The sequence below is a fragment of the Chenopodium album genome, chromosome 14 (assembly GCF_948465745.1).
Source record: "Chenopodium album chromosome 14, dcCheAlbu1.1, whole genome shotgun sequence".
In the NCBI taxonomy this organism is placed as follows: domain Eukaryota; kingdom Viridiplantae; phylum Streptophyta; class Magnoliopsida; order Caryophyllales; family Amaranthaceae; genus Chenopodium; species Chenopodium album.
Window position 1 is genome coordinate 10,950,944 of NC_137847.1, and position 22,777 is coordinate 10,973,720.

Below are 22,777 nucleotides of genomic sequence, written 5' to 3' on the forward strand. Positions count from 1 at the left end.
CTTTGATGTAGCTTTCTGCTTATTTGGTTCTCATGTTACTTAGTGTGTGTCTTCTTGGGTGTTTTGTGTTCTTGTATTAGTTTGTTTTCAGGTTGTAATATTGTTTTTCGTTAATAGAATCTTTTGTCAAAAAAATAAATAAATAAAATAAATAAATAAATAAATAAAATAATAATAATTACAATAAAAAACCAAATCTAAATTCAACTTAAAATACTCGATTTGCTAATCCCACTATAGGTAGCACTCACTACATTTAAACGGTATATACTTACTTAATGACTAACATAAATAAAACGGTACAGATTTGAGTCAGAAATAAAAATTTAAAAAAAAAAAAAAAAAAAAGGTAAATTGACTATACTCAATACTCTGACCTAGAAAATTTTGAATTTGGAGAAACCAAGAGAGAAGGGCAGTAGCCAATTAAGGTATTTGAACTTGTGATTTGTGAATGAAATAGAAGCTTAATGAACAACATAAATGGAGTACAAAGTAAATAATTTTCAAGAGTTACAAAGAGCAATGATGTAAATGAGACTTGATTCTAGATTTTGAGTACCACTCCTAAGACTTTAACAAACTTGATACATGTATATAAGATATAAATATCCATCCACTTGTAAAACATTAGTTTCCTCTCCAATTTACCCTTGAAACAACTAACGTTAACCAAATAGTCTCACTCTTAAAACACTTACACCGACACACCATACTACGTATAAAAATAGATATCATCACATGTTTTTTTTTCAGATAAGATAAAAAGAGTGAGGAAGTATGAATACATTGACAAATAACCACAATAAGTAATGACATCTATTTTGGATAAGATTATTATTGCAAGGAAGTATGAATATTGTGACAAATAGCTGAAAATTCATCAATTATGACATTTTATTTGAGATGGGACATAAAATTGTAAATGTCCCTACGTTAGATCAAATAGAAGAACAGCTAAGTTATGGCTTGTTGTGTCAGACTCAAAGTTTGTACATGTGCTCAAGGTTTTACCCTGCTTATGGTGGGTGGCCCTAGCCCTTGTGCACATGTTTTTTTTTCCACAAACACATCTTATTACCACTATACAATTTTTGAAAAATATCTTATTATTATTATATCATGCATATATACAAGTACAATTGATAAATGAATGATTCACACCGAGAAGAATATTCTTGATGTTATTCCAACGCAAGGCTAAATAGCTAACTATTAGTCACCTAATATAAAAAAAAAAGTAGAAATAATTGTCAATGAGGTAAAATCTTTTAAAGAGAGAAAGAGATTATCTGTGTGCGCGACTAATAGAGAGTAGAGAAGAGGGTAGAATTTCTTGTAAGTCACGGTTTGTGAGCTAATTTGGCAAAATCTTTGACCTAAACTTCACATCACTTGAGGTTTTATGTCACTCAAATTAGTAGTGTATAAGGTCGCTGCTTCACTAACATAAAGCTTTTCAAACATTTTTACAAGTTAAAGGCTATGTGTTCTCAAGAAATTACAGACTAATACCTTGGAGCCTTGGAGATTATGAAGTGTTCTATTGCTTCCCTTTATTGCTTCCACTATACAAGAAATCCAAAATTGCTGAAGCTTTTGATGGTTCGTCCTGTATGCATCCACTACCACTACTAGTCCTTTCATTCTTTGTGACCTCCTTGATAGAACTTGCTGAAGTCATTTTTATCCCAGATCCATATTTTGCCGCAAATGAGAGCGTGGACAAGAGAGCTCTTTGAGCTGTGCCTGGTGTGTTTTTAACTCCAATCTTAATTGGAGACTGACCTGAAGAAGCTGGAGAACCCCCAAGCTTCGGTTGTACTGCCTTCTCAGATCCATTTGCAGTTTCGTTTTCTCTCATCTGGGAACCCAGATGCCCGTTATTAGGCAAGGTAGCTTGTGATTTGCCAGCACAATTATCATTTGGAAATCCACCAGAAGACGGAACACTAATTTGCTTGGGGCTCATTGGAACTGGGTTAGCCTCAGGCATCCCACAAACACTTAACACTTTGCTTGACATTTCCTTGTTCAGCTGATTACTAGTAGCAGAACGATCATCGCTTTTGTGAGATGAGTTCACATTCTCCGACTTTCCAAATGAATAAAATCTAGAATAATCCCTGTGCTGTAAGGGGTTAGCTTGTTTTTTATCCCCTGAACTACCAGCTGAGTGTCTCACAAATGAGATAAAATCCTTTCCTTGTGGTGTGTCTGAAGCACGGGTAGCAATCAAATCTTTAACTACATTGACAGCTGTTGATGCTATATTTGGCTGACTACTAGTTCCTGTAGCACTGCCACTTTTCTGGGATAAACCAATTTCTTTAAGCTCACCAGAATCCTTCAGTGATGATTTTCCAGATGAAAGAAAGCTTAAACCTTTTGGTGCCTTTCCTGGCAAACTGGCTTGAGTTGCTATATTCTCCTTCAGATTCTTGGGGGTCACAACACCAGAAGAGAAGGATGCATTAGCATTAAGCTGCTGTTTAGAATCTGACTTGTCAAGTTGATCTGGAATAGTAGTCCCAAAGTGGGAAACTCCTGCAGCAGTTTCTGCGACTTTCTTAGCTGGAATCTGATGAAACACGAGTCAATTAAATGTAGATAAATGTTTTTCAGCAAGTAAAACAGCTGATTATGCATGAATAATTGAATATACCTTGTGTGAAAAGGAGCAGCTATCACCTCTGCTACAAAAATTTGTAGACACATAGCTGTTACATGGATAATTGGATAACTGATGATCAAATGGACAATCATCCCCCTTCATGCAAGCTTGACGTGCAAAATGACAGCATGGCTGTAGCACAAAGTGAACAAGAGGATGAGCCTTAGAGAAAGAGAGTAGAGCAAATAGAAAAGTCCATGCAACAAATCTGACAAAGATGAGTAATGACACAAACGGTTATCTTTAACGTACATGACAAGGCTATATGACTCGTTCCCTCCTCTCCATGAGCCTTATAAAGTTATAAGAGGCATCAGGTCAATGATGAAAACTATAGTGCATGAAGAAGAATCCAGTTCTCAGCTGGAAAACTTTCATTTCTACGTGAGCAGAAATTGATTATTCATCCAGACCTGGTCTTTTTCTCCCATTATCAAATTTTATGAGATCAATGCTCAATGAGTGCCAGACCAGATTTTTCAACAAGCATTTAGCCAGGTCCCTAAATTGATCACTTCAAATGACTAGGTTATCTTTTTTCCTTTTTTTTGTGGTGCAGGGTGTTGGAGGGGGGTGGTCGTTGTGGGGGGGGGGGGGGGGGGGGACAAGTAATGAACACATATAGAAGTATTAGAAAGACACAACGAGATGTCACCCACGCCAAAATCAACACAATAGGTTCATTCTTATCTTAGCCTCACAGCAACAACCTTACACCAACAATCCTCATTTTGAATTCTATCCCTAAGGGTGCTCCTATACATTTATAATAGCATACAAGTTTTTGCTACACTCATCTTCTATTATTTGATACTCCTTATGGTTCTTAGATGCCTAATATTCCAAGTCATTAACCATGTACAGAAACCTTCACTAAGGCGAACAAAATGAACATTAAATAGACATAACAAAGTGATCAATATGATAGCTATTATGTATGTAGACAATAACAGTAATCAGTTAATCCACAGAGAGTGTTCAATAACCAATTATTGTACCTGGGATTTTGTCAGTGGTATCACATCATGTGAAAACTTGCATTTCTCACCCTGAAAATAGAAAAGGCGAAACCTATTATAATATATAAATAACTATTTACTCAAAACAGCAAGGTAACACTACCGAACAATATAATCAGACTTTAAATGCCCTTAGGTAAAAGATAAAACTTGGCTAAAGACTAGAGGATCCAAAGCATAAATTACATAGTGCTTGTTAGATATCATGACATACGCAATTCATATATTAAATAAATTTGTTCCATAGTATCATCAAATCCCACCTTCCGCGATATACTAAATTTTGCAAAACATGTGGTCAATTACTGGACTTACGCAAGAAGAACAATCAATCAAAAGACAAGAGAAATGTAGACCATTGAGCCGTAAACAGCTATATGAAAAGCAATCTCATGAGATGGTACATAAAATGCTAAAAAGAAGGTGCAACATCACATGAATAGCACAAGACAGAAGATACAAAATATACAACTTAAAATCAATTCTGATAGTAAAAATTATATAACCTACCAAATGCAGTAAACAAAATAAAACACATAGCTACATGCTGATGATCCAAATGTGAAAATAAATAATCTATCAATTTAATTTCAAATCATAATTGAACAGGAGAAAAAGAAAAAAAAAATCAAATAATAAAATATAACCACCTCTTGGCATCTTCCCATGAGATAATGGCGACAGGGTGCAATAATTTTTGGTTTCACGATAGTAGTAAGTTTTAATCTCTTGACACCAAGTTTCTTATCCATTTCTGCTCGTTTCTTCCTTTTATTCTGCTGTAGAATTAAATTAGCAAAAACGAATGTGTTACCCTGTTACCTCAAAAGTTAAATTACTGCAGCAAAACAAAACTTTTAAAATGAAGCAACAGGCACAAAAATTTCTGTTTATTACTTTCAAAGAAGAAACATAAACTTATTGATCAAGAGAAATTAGTAAATTTGATAAAGATATGATTATCAATTACTAAGTTCCATAACAGATATAGAAGCAAATCACTGTGGGATGCAAGATAGAAGTTCGGTACTTCCTTACTGCTAATGAGAAAACTCAATTAACAGCATCTAGAATCTGAAATACATGTTTAGACACTTGATTGTGTCCCTACAACATGTAATAATTCTTAGTAGTATCCAGTCACTACAGGAAAGTGCACTATAATAAGGAACCATTTGGAGACTTGGAAAGCAAATGAAGAAAGCTCCAGACTCCAGTCATTCTGAACAGGACAATCCAGAGAAACACAACTCTTGAGATCAGCCCCTGGAGGAGCTAGGAACAATGCTTCTAACAGATATCCAACTACAGACCATATCTCAGTAAGAACCACCATATCTTCTATTGAAAGATACCTCCCCAAACTCCCTCATGGTAACTTTTTGAAATGGCAAATAATTGATTGTAGAAAAATTCATCTTAAAATATTAGGTTTCTCCAAAATCTGCTTCGCATGATTTCTTGCAAAGTCTGTTGTTGCAATATTAGATTGATGCAAGTAGACAAGCTAAAGCCCCATAAATACAAAGGCTTTTCTTGAATACTTCATCCAATGTTAGAAAAATATAAAAGAGAATATATAAAATAAATAATACCTTTTTCTTTTCCTTCTTTGCCTCTGAAGAAGAGCCTCGTTTTTTATTCTTTGGGATGCTTGAGCCCTGAATAGATGGTAATACCAAGATGAAAAATGTTATCAAATGTTGCAAACAATGTTAAGTCGTCAAATATGGATGCTGCAAACAAAACAGCCCAATACATCAAAAACAAAATTTAAGTTACAATTTAAATTCAACAAATCATCTTACGACACAAATTCGTAGAAAAAAAAAAAGTACTCCCTAAATTTTTTAAGTGCCCCTATTTGAGTTTTTGTACATTCACATAATCCACTTGGACCAATGTTAGTGATTTATACATATGAAAAAAATATAGTCATGTAGCTAGAGCTGTCAAAAGCTAACCCGACTCGAAATACCGACTCGAACCCGATTATTAAACGACCCGTCTAAACCCGGAAAAATGGTGACCGGAACCCGATTTGACCCAACCAGAAACCAACCCTAGACCCGAGTTAACCCGAGTATTTGAGACCCGACCCCGAACATGAACCGACCTGAGATGACCCGACCCGAATATAACCCGTAAATTATTGACCTGAAGCGAACCCGACCTGAACCGAAATTGACCCAAATCCGTTTTAACCCATCAAAACCCGAATTTAACCCAACCTGTTACTAACCCGACCTGTTCCTAACCCGACCCGAATTTAACCCGACCTGTTACTGACTCGACTCGAAATTCAACCCGATCTGTTACAAACCCGACCTGAAATCAACATTACTTGTTATTGACCCGACCCGAAATCAACTCAACTTATTATTTTATACATCTTTATTATTGTAGATATTGACTAGGTAAATAAAGATATATGCTATATATTGTAATCTACTTGTAAAGTCATAATTTCGTAAGGCTAAAACTACTCTATGTTAATATTGAAAGTACTTTGTCTTTACTTGAATTGAACCCGCAAATTATTGACTTGAACCGAACCCGACTTGAACCCAAGAATGACCCGACTTGGAAATAACCCAACTTGAATATAACCCGCAAATTATTGACTTGAACGGAACCTGACTTAAACCCGAGAATGACCCGACCTGATTATAACTCGCAAATTATTGACTTGAACCGAACCCGACTCGAACCCGAGAATGACCCTAACCCATTTTAACCCTTGAAAACCTGAATTAAACCCGACCTATTATTCACCCGACCCGAATGTAACCCGATCTGTTATTAACCCGACCTAAACCCGATAAAATGTATGACCCGACGTGACCCGACTCAAGCATGACCCAACACGAACCCGACCCGCATAGGTTACGACATTAACCCAAATTGACCCGACTTGAGTTAACCCGACCCACACTTACCCGTGACAACTCTACATGTGGCTACTTGTTGGAAACATCTCAAAGTATAGTTTTCAAATACCAACTTTTTATATTTTATACATAATTGATAACTAAAAGTATTATTGGTCAAAGTTTTGCATTAGCATGCATGCCTAGTCACATTAAGGCACTTTTTAAAAAGAGGGAGTAGGGATTAAAAAAAAAAGGAAATTAGAATAGATAATTATGTTATATATGCTCAAACATAGATCTGAGGTTAAAATTGTAACAAGATCTAGTAAACAAATCAGCTTAAAATGTCCCACATCTGTGTCCAATCAAAGGACCATGTCCCTGTGTTTGAAACTTTGGGTTCTACTTCTAATGGGAAGGATGGAGTAGCAACAGTTGGATGTGTGTGTGTGTGGTTTTTTTTTTTTTTTTTTTTTTTGGGGGGGGGGGGGGTGTGAAGAACGAGGGCAGGGCTAGAGGGAATAAAGATTAATTGTAATTTGAAGTTAAACTCACCTACCTATGTATCAATGAGGTTTTAAATGGTAAACCCCTCAAAACAATTTTATGAAACAAAGATTATTGATTGGTTAGGTACTTAGGTTTACTCCAAACCCCAAACAACACCATACAAAACAGATGAAAAAGAAACCTCAATGGTTCCAAGCAATATGTATAAAACTGCATCTAAAACAGAATAGTTTAATCCATGCACATGTGGAGAACAGATTCAATTCATCTCCAGGATAGCTGTTATATTGGGTCTTCGTCTCTCTGACCACCCTCAAGTTGGGGTTTAAAACTCTACTCTGTATTAATTAGATCATTTCAGACACTCAAGCTTGAATAGAAGAAAACCAGGGAAGAGTTGGGATGAGGAAGGGCAGTGGGAAGGTCTTCATGTCCCCAATTTTAAAGAGCTAAATTTCATGCACTTGGCTCCCACATCTTTGTTTGATTCAGCAACAAATCCAATTTCATTCAAAAAACAAATAATATCACATAATATGCTAGCTATATAATATACAATTATCAGTTCTTGTCCTTTTTCATGCACCGGGCTTCTAAGGAGCACCTTAAGGTTATGGAAATGCGCATGTTAAGATGGATGTGCGGGGAACACTCCAAGAGATAGAATCAGAAATGAAGTAATTCGCAAGAAAGTGGGTGTTACAAGCATTGCAGATAAACTAAGGGAATATCGACAGCGTTATTCCGGCATGTAAGACAGAGATCCCAGGGTACACCGGTACGAAGAGTGGAAGAGTGGGATCATGGAGAGTTAAACGAGGTAGAGGGAGATCGAAAATGACTCGGTTGGAAGGAGTTAGGAAGGATATGAAGCATATGGATTTGCATGAGAATAAGGTATTTGAACGTAAGGTATGGAGGAATTTTTTTTTTTTTTATGATAATTATACGGAATAATCACTTTTGGTTCATGTAGCCAACCCCGCTTATGGGATTAAGGCTTTGATTGATTCATTGATTGTCCTTTTTCACAAATCCAGGAGTTTAAATTGTGAGGATCAATCAGTCAGGTTCATACACGCTTTATAAATGTATATAGTCAAGATACTCCCACTATACCAGATACCTTTTTATTAGGTTTGCTTTCAGAAGTTATCATGTCAGCTTTCTTATGCTAACTTCCAGCTTACTGGCGTCTGTTAATTATTGTTTCATTTTATTTGTTAAATTTCCCGTACGTTCATACTTCCAAAAAGCCTAATATTCCATTTCTTAGTAACTATAATAATGCACATATAAATAAATAAAAGTGCCAAAGTTAAATGCGGCAGAAAGATAAAGGTCATTATGAAAATCAAAACTGGACCCTTCAGAAAGGCACAGAAAATCAGAAAATGGATAAATCTAGAGCTAACAGCATCAGCAAAACTAAAGAGCATCAACAAAAATAATTAGTATATCCTGTCATACATAAATGAATGACACCATTTCTTTACCTCTTCTTCAGCCATTTTATTCTCTGTAGGAGGACCTGGGTTTTTCTTCTTAGCACTGCCAGCATCCTGTTAAAAATGATCAACATAACCCAAAAAAAATAAAAAAGCTTTTAATAGGCTAGGAGGAAGTGTAAAACACAAGTGATGAAAACATTTACACAACAACAACAAAGAGAACAAAGAGTCAACAGCAACAAATTAAGAGGGGGGGGGGTATGAAGTATGATTTATAGCTATGGCTTGGTTATCTGTGCTTTTCCTTGAAAAAATAATTAAGTTAAGGGAGAAGTGGCAATTATTGACAATAATTTGTTTTTCCAAATCAATTATAAGCCTAATGGCCCTAATCTCCTTTCATATTCCACCATGGAGAAGCCCAAACAAAACACTGCCAAAGGAAACAAACACTAACATCTATTATCGGATAATCCACCATTCCTTGACACAAGAACCCCAATGTGAAAAACAAAGCATTTTTCAAGGAAAAACAAAAAAAGTCTTGTCAGTTGCCCTTGCCTTCATAAAGACCAAATAGTCCAAATAGATGATACCTACTTTCTTAATTTCAACATTCCATAGATAGCACTACTAATTATATGAAAGAAATGACACTATAAGCATACAAGTAAAGCAGACAATAATTCACAAAGACTAATTTGGAAATATTTACTGCAGTGTTAAATAAGAGATAAAAGCGATGCAAAATGAATACCATCCAATTCACATTCACATATAATCATACTAAGCTTGACAGTGAGGAAGAGGATCATAGTAATATGATCATTCGACAATAATATAGCCAAAAAAAAAAAGGATCAAGCAATCACATTAGAGCAAAAAAAGGGAAAAACAATCAGAACAGCCAGATACAACTCACAGTCTTTTTTCCAGCGGCAGAATCCTTGTATTTACTATGTACCTCAGCATCAATTTCTTGTACAATTTTCAGGACATCCTTGGGAACAGACGTCATCTTCAAGAAAATCAAGTAAAAGATATCATAAGAATAGTAAATAAGAATTTTGTAAATATATATTTCAGCTAACTTGTTTCAGAGAAGGACAGAGACTTGGAACAAAATATCAGCTGGCAACAATCTATAAAGACTATGAAACAAACAAGAAACCAAAAACAAACTGGTATCAAATGCAACAAATATTGAAGAATAATTTTATTTCAGAATTTAGACATGAATTAAATTTATCAAACTAAAAATCAATGATAAGATTAAAGCCAGTAAAGAGGTACAATACCACTGATCAAACTAGAACTTAAATGGGACAACCGAACAGATCAAAGAAAAGTCCTTGCAACATGTCAACAGACACCAAAGAGAAGCAAGGTATACAAGCTCTACCCAGAGTATCCACACTCCACAGACACAGTACAGACAAAAACCCTACTTACAAAAATCCTAGTAACTTTTCTATCCATCAGTGAGACCTACAATATTGCCACATTTCAAATCCCAACAAAGCCACCAATAAGTGCATAAAAAACTTACCAAAGGCAAGCCTGATGCACTTCAGAAATCCTAAACACTATGCTAAACAAGGGTGGCTAGCTGAGGGAGTGAGAACAAACAGTTCTTCCCTTACCATATTACAATACATATATGAGTGGTAAGCACCAAAACTTCTAACTAGCCTTATAATGTAGCTTAATTATCCAAAGAAAAAGAGCATAAGGTGAGGAAATAATTCTCCTTATGCATTGAATGGACTAACAAACCCAAATTTGTAATTATGTGATGTTCTTGCTACCCTTAACTCAGCAATATCCCACTGGCCACAGGTGTCAGGTGTGTAAACTTAGAATGAATGAGATCGGCTATGGACACGGGTACAAGTATAAAAAGGATATGGAAAAAACATTAATCTCAAAGTATGGGTCACGGGTACAGCCATAAGACAACTCATATTATAAATGTAAAAACAAAAATAGGAATTTGACAATTTATTCAACAAATTGCTAAAGAAATTGCATCGCATAAACAAAATTAAAGGACTTGGTCTTAAAATCAAAAATCCAGATAGTACTTCCTCCATTCTTTTTTAATTGCAATGTTAAAGTTTTCATGCTTGCGAATGCACACATTATACCATTAATATTATTTATTATACTTAACCAAGAATTATAAAAAAATTCATATTGTGGAACTGTATATCGAGAGGGATCTAACAAAACCCCACATGACTATGTTTCTTCTAAGTAAACCACAAAGGAGTGTGTGTGAATAGAACAATTTTTTCAATATTGCAATTAAAAACCAAAAGACTGACTTGACTTTCGTTCAACGCGATGCCGAAACAGAGGAAGTATAATTTTTATAAACTGAATTAGCATAAACTACTTGCATACATTAATTCTTTCCTCATTTTCTTTCTTTATATCCCCACTTTTCCATCTTCTCGGATCACAAACTATTACATAAACTAATAAAGTACATCAAAACCAACAATCTCACTTAACAATCTTTTAATACTCTCTTTTGGCTTAATCTTCTCCTCCACTCCCCTCACTCTATTAATTAGCGAACAACACCTCGTTGCATTTGTCCACCTCCATTTTGTATTTCTAAAAATCAGCTATGAAAACACCCATGGTAATAACTCTGACATTCTCTCCTAAAAAAAGAGAGAGGGAGAGAGAGAGTGTGTTTCAAAGATGAGGTGTGTTAAAAGGCAAAACAAGCCATATCATAGTACACTTTTGTGTCCAAGTGTTTAAAAATATTTTTAAAATAAATAAATAAAATAAAAAAGGGACATGGTTTTTTTGGCATGTCTATGACATTGTTGCGTATCCAAAGCCGCGTCCAGACACACGTGGTACGTTAAGTGTTTGTGTATCCTACGTGTTGTACACACTTAAGTAACCCTCCCCCCAAAGGCTCTCTTACCCTATTCTCTTTTATTTGGACAGTAAATTGCTCCTTCTGCGTTAAGTAATATTACATTCAAGCCTGAACTATATAGGAAAATTTGTAAATCTAGCATTCATCTCATCCTTACAAGGTACATTTATACTAAGAGATATAACTTTAAATACATATACTTTGCAATAAGTAAAAGAAATAAAAAAAGAACAGCTAATAAATAAAAAAAGAAAAGAAAATAAATGTAACACTAGACAGCTGGTTTGATATTATTGTAAGTTTTAATTCAGATTTTTTTTTTTATTAAAACAAGTTTGAAAACCAGACTTAGTTTTCATTATCAGTTGCTAATTTTCAAAATTAACATGACTAGAGTGAGTATAACAAGTATGATATCCATTATACTCCATGTAACTTACATCATGCGCAACTTTTGATATCTAAAGCCATATTGTAATAGCAGTGACATCGAATAAACCATTGGCACTTAAATAACAGGAGGAATAGTTTCCAGGTTATGTAGACTTACCACTAACTAGTCCAAACAAACCAAGAATAGGATACATCAACAAGCTTAAGATTTGTCACTTGTCAGCACAAACTTTGGCTTAATAATTTTAAAGTTTTGAAGTTGATTAAAGAAAGAATGAAAGAAACAACAAGTAGTTGACTTCCAAATAAGTGCACATGTCTTCTCAATGCTACTCTAGTATTAAGCTCAAATTAAAGAACCAATACAACAATCCACAATAGACATATAAAATTATTGAACATGCAAAGTAGAACCACTGAATAAGACCAATCAAACAGAAATGCTTATCAAACATAGCCACACTGCACACCTACCTTCCAAATATTTAGTAACTCCTGGCGAGAGTAATGAATCTTTGCACAACTCTTGGGCCGATTATTTCCAACCTAACAAAGGAAAGTAGAATTTCAACAAAATTAAGCATTTAAAGTATCATAAATTTATATTGAATCCAAACATAGTGGTCATCAAAAGACATAATCTTTCTCGTAAATTCACCAACATCAGAAGATAATACATACGGAAGCGGAAATAAGTTAGAACACTAGAACTACCCACCTAAATAAGGAGAATGTAATTAACACGTGAGAAGAAAATTTATATGGTTTATACATTTTCATTTGTATGGTTACTTAAGATCAATGTGCGCTTTTATATCTTTCATAGACCAATTAAAAACTGGAATGGTTTAGGATAGTATAATCTGGTGAAATTTTCAAGAGAGAATATATGAAGTAGGATTAAAACAGTTTTATTTTATAAACAAATAAATTTAAGTAAACACATGATTCAGTCTTTTATTTTTCAACAAACATAAGTTTAAATTTAATCTAAGGTACTGTTAAATTAGCTACACAGAACCTCTCAACCAAATGTTGAATTTCTTTATTAAAAAAAAAATATGAAAACAGTTGACAATTAAATGAGAAGCTGCTGCTTTGAAATTCCTACCTCTTTTACAAAGTATGTATCAATATAGATATGTTCCAAACTTCTGATAAATAGAACTCCACGGAAAGAAAGAAAACAAATTTTTGCACACGTCGAATACTTTGTAAATAATAATATAAGCTTTATCCTAACTTATACATGTCTTCTACATATCCAGTTGAGAAAATAGTTATTATTGGAAAGCTTGCAATAGTAGCAAAATGTCATATACAAAATTAACCTCATACAGTCATACAACTCTCAAGATTTGGAGATCAAGGAAGATTCTACCACCAAAAGAAAAGGTTCTCAAATTCAACTCTATAGAGAAGAGGAAAAAGAATAAAATTAAGAGGACTTCAAAACAGATTATATTTGATATAGAAGGAAGGTCAGACGTGGAAGAACACACTGTCAAGTGTCACCAGCAGACCTCTTTTCTTCTAGAAAGAAACAAGAGTTTATATGCTAGTACCAACCGGCAAGAATGAGTGAAGTGGAAAGCCACAATGGGCACCTCTCCAATCCATGAAAATAATTAGAAACAGAAATTAATCCAAGAGATTGCAACATTGCAAATAACTGACAAAGACATACTCCCTAAGACAAAGACGTCATCTTAAAGTAACCATTAACTAATTTAATATTCACAACTTGTGAACAAAACATCAAACTTATTTCATGAATTACATATTTAAATCCAAAAAGAAGACAATACCTTCCTTGCAGTAGATTTTCCTGTGTTACCATATACACTTTGCTCCACCATCTTCTCACACACAACTGGATCAACACCACCAGAACTCATGTTGTAGGAAGTCCCACTATCTATAGATAAAATCTTACTTTTTCCTGAATTGACATCCTTTGCAGATGTCTTCTTAACCTTCTTTATTTTTCCCTTAGTAACAGCACTAGATTTATTCCTCATCTTAATGCTATTTGAGATTGTTCCTCCTATATTTTTGCTTTTCGGTGCAGCAAAAGTAGGATCTTCAGATTCAGATAAACCTTGAGGAGCTTTTCTCTGCTTTCCCTGAGGCATCTGAGCCTCTCCAGGACACATACCAACATGTTGGATCCCAACCTCTCGACAGTCAGAAATCTCTCTAACCACAGACAGATGAGTATGAGATTTTGCTTCATCACCTCCAGAAGTTGATGTGCTTACTTCCACATGCTTTCGTTTCTTCTCCTCTGCCCCATCTCCCTTCATATTCCCATCAACAGTCACTTTTGCACGATTGCTGCTTTCAGCTATCACAGAATTATTAATAAAAACATCTTTGTCCAAAAGACAGCCAAATTCATTCAAAATATTAGAATTTACATTTTTGTCTGACAGTTGTAATACACCAAAATCATCCGATTCATCCATCAGAATTCTCTCAATACCTGACAATTCTTCATCCACTTTGTCAACCTCAGCCATCCCAGTGCTGGTGCCCTCCTCAGCAGAAGGCAGTTTTTCCATGGCTTTACTTTTATTGGTCCTTCCCAACTCATTTATTAGTTTTGAGCCACTGAAACCGATGTCTTTACAACCTTCCCCAGGAACCCTCTCGTTATTTGCCTCATGATCATGAACAGACAAAATATGAGCCTCCACAGTATCAGAACCAGCCAATGTATTAGAAGCTTCTTTCTCAACTCTTCGCACAACCACATGTTCCACATCACTGCATAAATCATCTTAAACCAAAAAAATAAGGGAATGAACAAATAATGTCAAATTTTAGCCTCGTAAATAATATTTTTACATCCTCGCCCAGCATTATCTTTCTATTTAAATCTTATCTCTATAGAATTTGCAAGACTCCACCATTTGATCATTCATTTCGAATGATAAAGTTCATACCCAAATACTCATCAACAATAGAATGACCGAGAAATTCATACATCTTGCACAAATGAATCCAACAGGCAAACTTCAGACACACCTATGATGCAGACTGTGATTAGCACAATCAACACATAATACACAACCTTAGACAAACATAAATTATGACAATTAAGTGCAGGAATCAAGGTGAGTTCACTTCTAGTAAGCCCAATTCGAATCGCCCTTGATTGCACACTAAAATAAAATTATAGCACAAAAGTACCTGAAGCTAGTCGCCTGGAATCGATCAGATTATCACGACACCGCCTCGGAAACTCTACAAATTCAAACAAACCCATTATAAAATATAATCAAATTAACAATCCAAAATCACCCAAATAATAAAAACCAATCAAATCAAGCAACAAAATGACTAATAATTATTAAGTACCTGGAAGTTTAGTATAAGAATCATACTCAGAAAAGGGGTTTTGATCAGAGAAGAGAGAGAAAATTTTGACAAGAGCATTGAAAGAATTGCTGGGAATAGGGCGTCTTGGAGATGGAGGACCAAATAATTCTCTGATTGGATCATTCGACGGAGCTCCGGAATTGGAATCATCCATTACGATCGAATTTGATTAAGTAGAAAAAGCCCTGATTTTAGCAGACAAATTTTAGGTAATGGAATGATAAACCCTAGAAAAATGAAAAGGGTTTTACAGTCAAGCTTTTGGGAATATATAATTTCAGAAATTCTCCGTAGTTTGCATGATTTTACAAGGAGAATGTTGAATTTTGGCGGGACTTGGTTTGCGACTTGCGCGATGAGCTATGAGTGTGAGTGTGCGATTTTGTAGCCGTATCCAATCTAGGGATGGCAGTAGGTCAGGTTAAATGGGAGACTCGCCCAAGTGGAGCGAGGATGGAGGGAGGTTTGGCGGGTGATGGGGCGGGAATGGGTATAAAATGTGTACCCGCCATGAGTGATGGAGCGGATATGGATTTTAGAGTAGACCCGCCCCCATATTCGCCCCGCCTCATACCCACCTTATACCCGCACCATATTTCTTATAAAGGAGTTTGGAATTTATGAAACTTGATACCCTCTAAGACCCAATAAGCTTGAATAGTGAAAGTCCTAATTTTCTTAACCTAATTTGATATAATTGTCATTAATGTGATACAATAGAGCATCATGGCAATGGTTTTGGGATGATTTTAGGGCGGGTATAAGGTGGGTATGAATATCCAAGTGGGTAATGGGGCGAAGATGGATCCTATCTTTTACCCGGTGGGGCGGGTATGGATGTGGATATTGTACCCACCACGGGTGGTGGGGCGGGGATGGGTATAAGATTTTTAGGCGGGTATTGGTATGGAGGTACCATCATCCGCATCCGACCCGCCCCATTGTCATCCCTAATCCAATCAGCTACTCAAATTTAACTGGGATTGAGTTGACTTGTGAGAAGTTCAAGATCAGTAGGGTCCTTCTCCTTACCATAAAAAAAGTAAAAAATAAAAAAAAAAAAAAATCAACTACTCCAATGTACTAAATAAAATGTGTTATTTTTGAAATAACCCTAATCAGTAATTTGAAGCCCTTATGGCCTCATTTGACAATGCTAGCAGATTAATCATTTGAAGTGTTATTTTTGAAATAACCCTAATTTGTCAGATTGGAGTCTTTTCTTTATGAGTTTTGGTATAAACACCAAATAAAGCATAACTTATTCTTTTTTTTAAATAACCGCAATAAATTTGAGGTAGTTGATTAAAGACATTTTTTCTACTAATGTATTAACTTTTGTAGTCCCTCCAATAAGTGGTGACAGAAGATTGTGTCGTCGCATTCTTGAGTATGAAACTAAATCTTCCTCTTATTCAAGTGATTCAAAAATGACATTATCATTCATGATCATAACATCAATTAACTCATCAGTTGAACTCGAAGAATAAGCATTTCAGCTCTTGTTATTTTTGGGTAACAAAAGAAAAGTTTGTTTATAGTAGTGTACGTAGTATAAATTATTAGTAGTGAGTTTTTTTTTTTCCTTTTTTATAAAGAGATCATTTAATTAAAAGACATGATTACAACCTAGACTGTGTAAAAGGAACTAAAAAGCAACACACACTTAAAACTAGCTCGTACAAACCAAACTGAAACAAAGCAATAAAAGTTGGTAAATTGCGGCTTTTGCACTTGATGGATCCCTGATTGTTGGATGAAATCCACAAATGATAGCGGTACGTAAAATCTGTCAACACAAACTATACATGTGCTTTGCATTAGCATCAACCCATAACACCTGTTGGCTGCACTATTGTAGACTTGTAGGAGAAACTGTAGAAGCTACGGTAGAATATTTAAACCTGTCAAATTAGTTGTGAGGTTGTGTATATGATTTGCCAATATATTGCATTCAAGTGTTCAACAGTTCAACCAAGCCATTTAACAAATTTTCTAAACTCGTCCCTTGATCTTTTGGAACCAATAATAATGTTGTTGATGACTAAATCAGTCGTATGATATGTGGCTTAGTCATTTAACAAATTTTCTAGGGAATGGTAACAAAAACACTAGCTAATTGCTTGTTACAAGTAGTATTTGATTTTGCAAATCAAAGACATGCATGGCAATATTAAGAGACATGGCAATATTATTCTAAATCAAACATATCAAGCTTATATCACATTTCATAACTTTTAATCATTTTAGATCAATTACTTTAGAAATCAAAGTACAATGCAACAATAGTATACTCAATCGATTTACTTCGTATTTAAAAGGTTTTCGGGTTTAAAACTTTAAAATCCTCACTGATTCACTTCACTAGCAGTAGCGGCTACATGTACAAATTGCTGAGTACAGACGTTGAGACGTGGTAACTGGTAAGTAGTTTCCTTTGTTTAAGAAAACAAATGCCAAATAGGGGGCAAGTGAATCTAAATTATCACCATATATGAAAGATTTAAAAGGCATCTTTTACGTAAAAGGTGGTGAAGTCATGAATCAAATACGTACTTAATTAATGCCACTCCTTCTCCACTATTTTCTTATTATGAGCTCTTCATTATTGTCATCGTAATATAAAAAACATAGTATGATTAACATTTTTATTTTTCCTTTTTATCATTTGTATTAACATCTCGTGTCACACGAGCATTATAATAAAGGACAGATGTTATTATACGCGAGTATTACTCGTACATTATTTTGACTTTTGCACTAATCACATATCAAATTTTGACTTGATATCATACTATTATACTAAAGGATAGATGTTATTATGTAAAGGTTTTGCTGAATTAGTCACAGTATATCCAAAATATCAACTTTTCACTTGCTGAGTATTCCGACCTTAAGCTAATTGACATTGACTAGGGTCTGTTCTGATTTACTGAATTGAACTAAATTGAACTGAACTGAACTGAATAGAGCTGAAATGAGTCGTTTATGAGAGAAGAAAATTAGGAACTAAACTGAACTGAACTGATTGGAGCTGAACTAAACTGAGCTAAAATTAAGCTGAAGAGAACAAGCCCTAAACTGTCTAAACTATAAGTCAAACTCGAGCAAATATAGAAATCTAGTCGATACATCAACCCTTGGGATTTGTGATAACCTAAAAAGATGGAGAAACAAGAGAATCCATCATCACCTATTCTCTCTCTTAGCCTACCACTACCAACAGAAAATGAAAAACTTCATAATTTCATGGAGATTGACCTGAAAAATGAAAAGGGAAGTTATAATAATAGTTTTAGTTTAGTGAAAGAAACCAAGAAACAAGTATGGTTAGCAGGGCCATTGATAATAGTTGGATTATTAACGTTTTCATTGCATGTAATTTCTCTCATGTTTGTGGGTCATCTTGGTAATTTACCTCTTGCTGCTGCTTCATTGGCTACTTCCTTTGCTTATGTTACTGGATTCAGCGTTTTGGTTAGTTGCTCTTCATCTCTTTGACTAACTCTTTTTTTGCTTTTTATAGTATAATGGTTTACATACTAAATATAGATCTGAATTGAAGTTTTTGTATATAGTTTCTTTGTTTCTACTTCACCTATAGATTATGAGTACCAGTAGCACGTAGTTTCATGTATATTCGAAGTATGTATGTATTGTCATAATATATACTCGTACCTCGTAAATAAATTATGAGAACAAACACAACATTGATATCATAAGATTAGTATAGTAATGAAGCTTATAGGTGGCAAATGGATCGTTTGGTTTGAATTTGGCTAATTTGAGAGAGGTCAATTTTAGTCAAGTTACTTTGGGGGTTATAGACTTTTAGACAATTTGCTTGCTATAAATAATAGATGATCAATCTTAGCTTTGTTCATTCAAGTAAAGTTAAATCAAGTAGATAAAATATTGATAAGAGACTAATTCGGGTCATCCAATTTAAGGTACAATTGCGTTAGTTTTGATTATTTTGAGAAATTCTAGGATAAGTGTAACTAGTTCATTCATTTCCAAAATAAATAAACTTAATAGCATGGCCTTTGACACATTTTAATCATCGTAAAAAGCCCTTAAATTTTCTGATAAACGAACTAAGAGTTGTGAGTAAGTTTAATAGCTAGTTATAAAATTGAAACTGGTATTGTAGATTGTAGATTAGTGTAGTATTTGCCTACATTCAACCCCAACTTTTTGTACTAATTAATGACATATGTTCTTTATTTCCCCTTCGTTTGAGCAGTTGGGAATGGCAAGTGCATTAGAAACTGTATGTGGTCAGTCATACGGTGCAAAACAATACAAAATGGTAGGCTTACACACACAAAGAGCCATGTTGGTGCTTTGTTTAGTAAGTGTCCCAATCTCCATAACATGGTACAACACCAAATATATTCTAATTGTTGTTGGACAAGACCACATGATAGCATCAGAAGCTGCATCCTACGTTAAGTCCATGATCCCAGGCCTGATCCCCTACGGTTTAATTCAGTGTCTTTTTCGATATTTTCAAACTCAAAATATGGTCTATCCAATGATACTTAGCAGTGGAATTACTACATTATTGCACATAATAATATGTTGGTCATTGGTATTTAAATTTAGCCTTGGAAGCAAAGGAGCTGCCATTGCTAATGTTGTATCATATTGGATCAATTTGATGATATTAGCTCTCTATGTTCAATATTCTTTGTTGTGTTCCAAGACTTGGAATGGCTTCTCGATTGCATCCTTACAAGGTATATCGGCCTTTTTGAGACTTTCCATACCTTCAACCGCTATGCTATGGTAAACTTCGTTTACCTTGCTTGAATCCTTTTTTTCTTCCTACATATATTTATAAATAAAAATGGAATACAACAAGTGTATGTGGCATTAAATACGAGATTACCAACAAGTTAAGATTTTTCTCATTATTTAATAAGATAATTTGGTGAGGCTTTTACCTTAGATTTTAAGGGTTCTTTTGAAAATCATACCAATTAAGGTTGCTTGGAGCCTTGGAGGGGAGGGCCTCGGAGGGAGGAACCCCTAAATTTTCCCACCTGTTTCCGATCATATGTCCTATTTTTGCTGTTACGTAAATTCTAAAGCATTATGAGTTTTCTATGTATTATAATTTTCAACAGCTTGGAATTTTGGTCATTCGAGATGGTCATCCTCTTATCAGGTTATCTGCCGAACCCAGTATTAGAAACTTCAGCACTCTCTATATGGTTAGTACTTAAAAACATGTACACCATAGAGTGGGTATTTGATTTCTTTTCTCGTGAGAGAAAAATTGTGCAAGATATATATGTATTAATGGTTAAATGTTATGGTATGAATTTTGCAGCCTCAATCTCATCACACTTGTTTGGGTTATTCATGAAGGCTTGAGTGGTGGAGTGAGGTAAGTATTTTAATATCAAAATCTTTTGTATGCGCCAACGCCTCCAAGTTAAGTTAGGGCAATTTTTTAAACACATACCCTACTCTGACTTAACTTTGATTCTAACATATTTTAATCATCAACTTTAAATTAAACTTGATATGATTTTCCCAAATCAAGTCATTATCAATCGTACTAACAAGTACGGAGTACTATCCATTAATAATGACTTATAAACAAATGTAACCTAAAGTGAGCCTACGGAAACAGTATTTTCACTTAGGTCTTGTTTTTTGAAGATATTTTCAGTTCAGTTCAGTTTAGTTCAATTCAATTTAATTAGCTTAGTTCAGTTCCATTCAGTTTAGCTTAACTTAGCTTAGCTCAGTTCAGTTCAGTTCAGCTATTAGTTTAGCTCAAAAGAATAGAGCCATAGTATATAAATGTTATAAGAAGATTTTATTAATTATCCTTTGAATTTTATTTTTTTAAAATTTGTGCTTAATTCTCCAGCACACGAGTCTCCAACGAATTAGGAGCTAGTAATCCACAATGTGCAAGATTAGCAGTTCATGTGGCTTTAAGTATGACGATTTGCGAGTGCATTTTAGTGGGATTACTTCTCATGATGTTACGAGATGTTTGGGGTTATGCATACACTCAAGATTTGGAAGTTGTCAAATACTTGGCTACTATGATGCCCTTAATAGTAATAGCCAATTTTTTAACGGGAGTAACCTGTGTTCTTTATGGTAATACTACTTTTTCTTTACTCAATATTTGTTCAAATATTTTCACTTGTTTCTCTTAGCTTTTTATATATCATTGTTTCGACATTTTTAATTGTTGCTTATATTCGTAACTCGTTTATGGTTATGAACATAGGTATTGCTAGAGGATGTGGTTGGCAAAAGATTGGTGCATATATCAGTCTAACTTCCTTCTATCTCATAGGCCTTCCGATTTCTATTCTATTAGCATTCCTAATGCACATTGGAGGGAAAGTAAATACATGCTGTTTTTCCTTTCACTTTATTATTTGACTTCGAACATATATTGATCATATACAGAACATATATTTTCATTTGATGCTTTGATAATGATCATGTTATTTGTCCTTGAAACTCTCTATCCTTTCTTTGTAGGGTCTCTGGTTAGGGTTCATTAGTGCGTTCCTCATTCAAGTCTTATCTCTATCAGCTATTACAATGAATACAAATTGGGAGAAAGAAGTAAATCGTTCTAGCTACTCTAATTTCTCATTATTTTCTTCAAAATCTTGATACTCAATAATCATTGTGTGGCATTATTTGTGCTTTATTACTAAAGTTTATATTTAATTTTAAGTTTCACTTTACACATGATCGTTCCATTATGTAAATGTGTAACTCAAAATATTATTAAAAAAACGGTCGCTTTAATGATGAATAAATACTTGTAAAAAAAATCAATATTAACTAATATAGTGGATTGGATACACATCATTATTGTATATATTATTATATTGTTGTTTGTGGATTAGTGATTACCTTGCCTCTAATCTTGTTCTAACATAACCATTTTTTTTTCCAGGCCAAGAAAGCTACAATTAGAGTTTTTGGATCCAATATTCTTGAAGAGGAATCACAAGCTCTATATATCTAATGCATATGGCTGGATGAGGAAGTTCATGCAATAATTACTCTAGTCATAAATGACAATGACAATTGTCCATTGATATTTTTACACCTCATGTGGTATAATATTGTACTATTATAAGATCTTAAAGTACCAATAAGCTTGTTAATATTTTTAAACTTTATGTTGGTACAATTATTATACTAACGTAAGGTTTACAAAAACCAAGACACTTGTATTGTCATTCACAGGATTCACTCATGCATGACTAGAGTAATTTTAGGTTCAGACAACCTTGCAGATTGATAATGTTTTGGGCCCAATAAAGGCTACTAACATGTAAAATTAGTCATACTAGCTCTTAAAGAGACGATGTTGAGAGATAACTTCAACTCCCACACCCACCCTACCCTTTTTAATTGTAGAATCAATTCACTAATAGTTATAGAACATCTATAAAAGATATATGAATTGAAATACATAACAATTCAAAAAGATTAATGATTTTTCATCAAAACTAATATCATTGAATAGATATATCACCATTATTGTACATCTCTCGCACATATCTTTGAAATAT

General features: G+C 34.3%; 2 protein-coding genes across 3 annotated transcripts; one reads left to right on the top strand and one right to left on the bottom strand.

Moving 5' to 3' along the window:
* Positions 1-1,284: 1,284 nt before the first annotated feature.
* LOC145578893 (uncharacterized) lies at positions 1,285-15,579 on the bottom strand. Of its 2 annotated transcripts, none has more exons than XM_081636190.1 (11): positions 15,186-15,579; positions 15,018-15,071; positions 13,631-14,604; positions 12,297-12,368; positions 9,450-9,545; positions 8,573-8,638; positions 5,289-5,354; positions 4,344-4,472; positions 3,673-3,723; positions 2,666-2,806; positions 1,285-2,581 (listed from the first exon to the last, which is right to left on the bottom strand). In XM_081636190.1, exons 1-11 carry the CDS (start codon positions 15,358-15,360, stop codon positions 1,544-1,546), a joined length of 2,862 nt encoding a protein of 953 aa, XP_081492316.1. In that variant the 5' UTR covers positions 15,361-15,579; the 3' UTR covers positions 1,285-1,543. The 2 variants fall into 2 exon arrangements, with proteins under 2 accessions (XP_081492316.1, XP_081492317.1); XM_081636191.1 differs by having other exon boundaries at positions 1,286-2,581; positions 13,631-14,591; positions 15,186-15,258.
* A 2,792-nt stretch (positions 15,580-18,371) lies between these two features.
* LOC145577772 (protein DETOXIFICATION 16-like) lies at positions 18,372-22,224 on the top strand. Its single transcript, XM_081635222.1, has 8 exons — positions 18,372-18,683; positions 19,453-19,997; positions 20,339-20,425; positions 20,545-20,601; positions 21,094-21,332; positions 21,466-21,584; positions 21,726-21,812; positions 22,153-22,224. The coding sequence occupies exons 1-8, from the start codon at positions 18,372-18,374 to the stop codon at positions 22,222-22,224; spliced, it is 1,518 nt and encodes a 505-aa protein (XP_081491348.1).
* Positions 22,225-22,777: the final 553 nt, after the last annotated feature.

Bases quoted from the DNA above. Each gene is read 5' to 3' on its own strand.
- LOC145577772 (XM_081635222.1), top strand. From the start codon at position 18,372: ATGGAGAAACAAGAGAATCCATCATCACCTATTCTCTCTCTTAGCCTA. The intron at 19,998-20,338 runs GTAAACTTCGTT...AATTTTCAACAG, and splicing joins CCTTCAACCGCTATGCTATG to CTTGGAATTTTGGTCATTCG. The intron at 21,333-21,465 runs GTAATACTACTT...TTATGAACATAG, and splicing joins AGTAACCTGTGTTCTTTATG to GTATTGCTAGAGGATGTGGT.
- LOC145578893 (XM_081636190.1), bottom strand. From the start codon at position 15,360: ATGGATGATTCCAATTCCGGAGCTCCGTCGAATGATCCAATCAGAGAA. The intron at 12,369-13,630 runs GTATTGTCTTCT...TTCCTTTGTTAG, and splicing joins GAAAATCTACTGCAAGGAAG to GTTGGAAATAATCGGCCCAA. The intron at 2,582-2,665 runs GTATATTCAATT...GTGTTTCATCAG, and splicing joins GCTGCTCCTTTTCACACAAG to ATTCCAGCTAAGAAAGTCGC.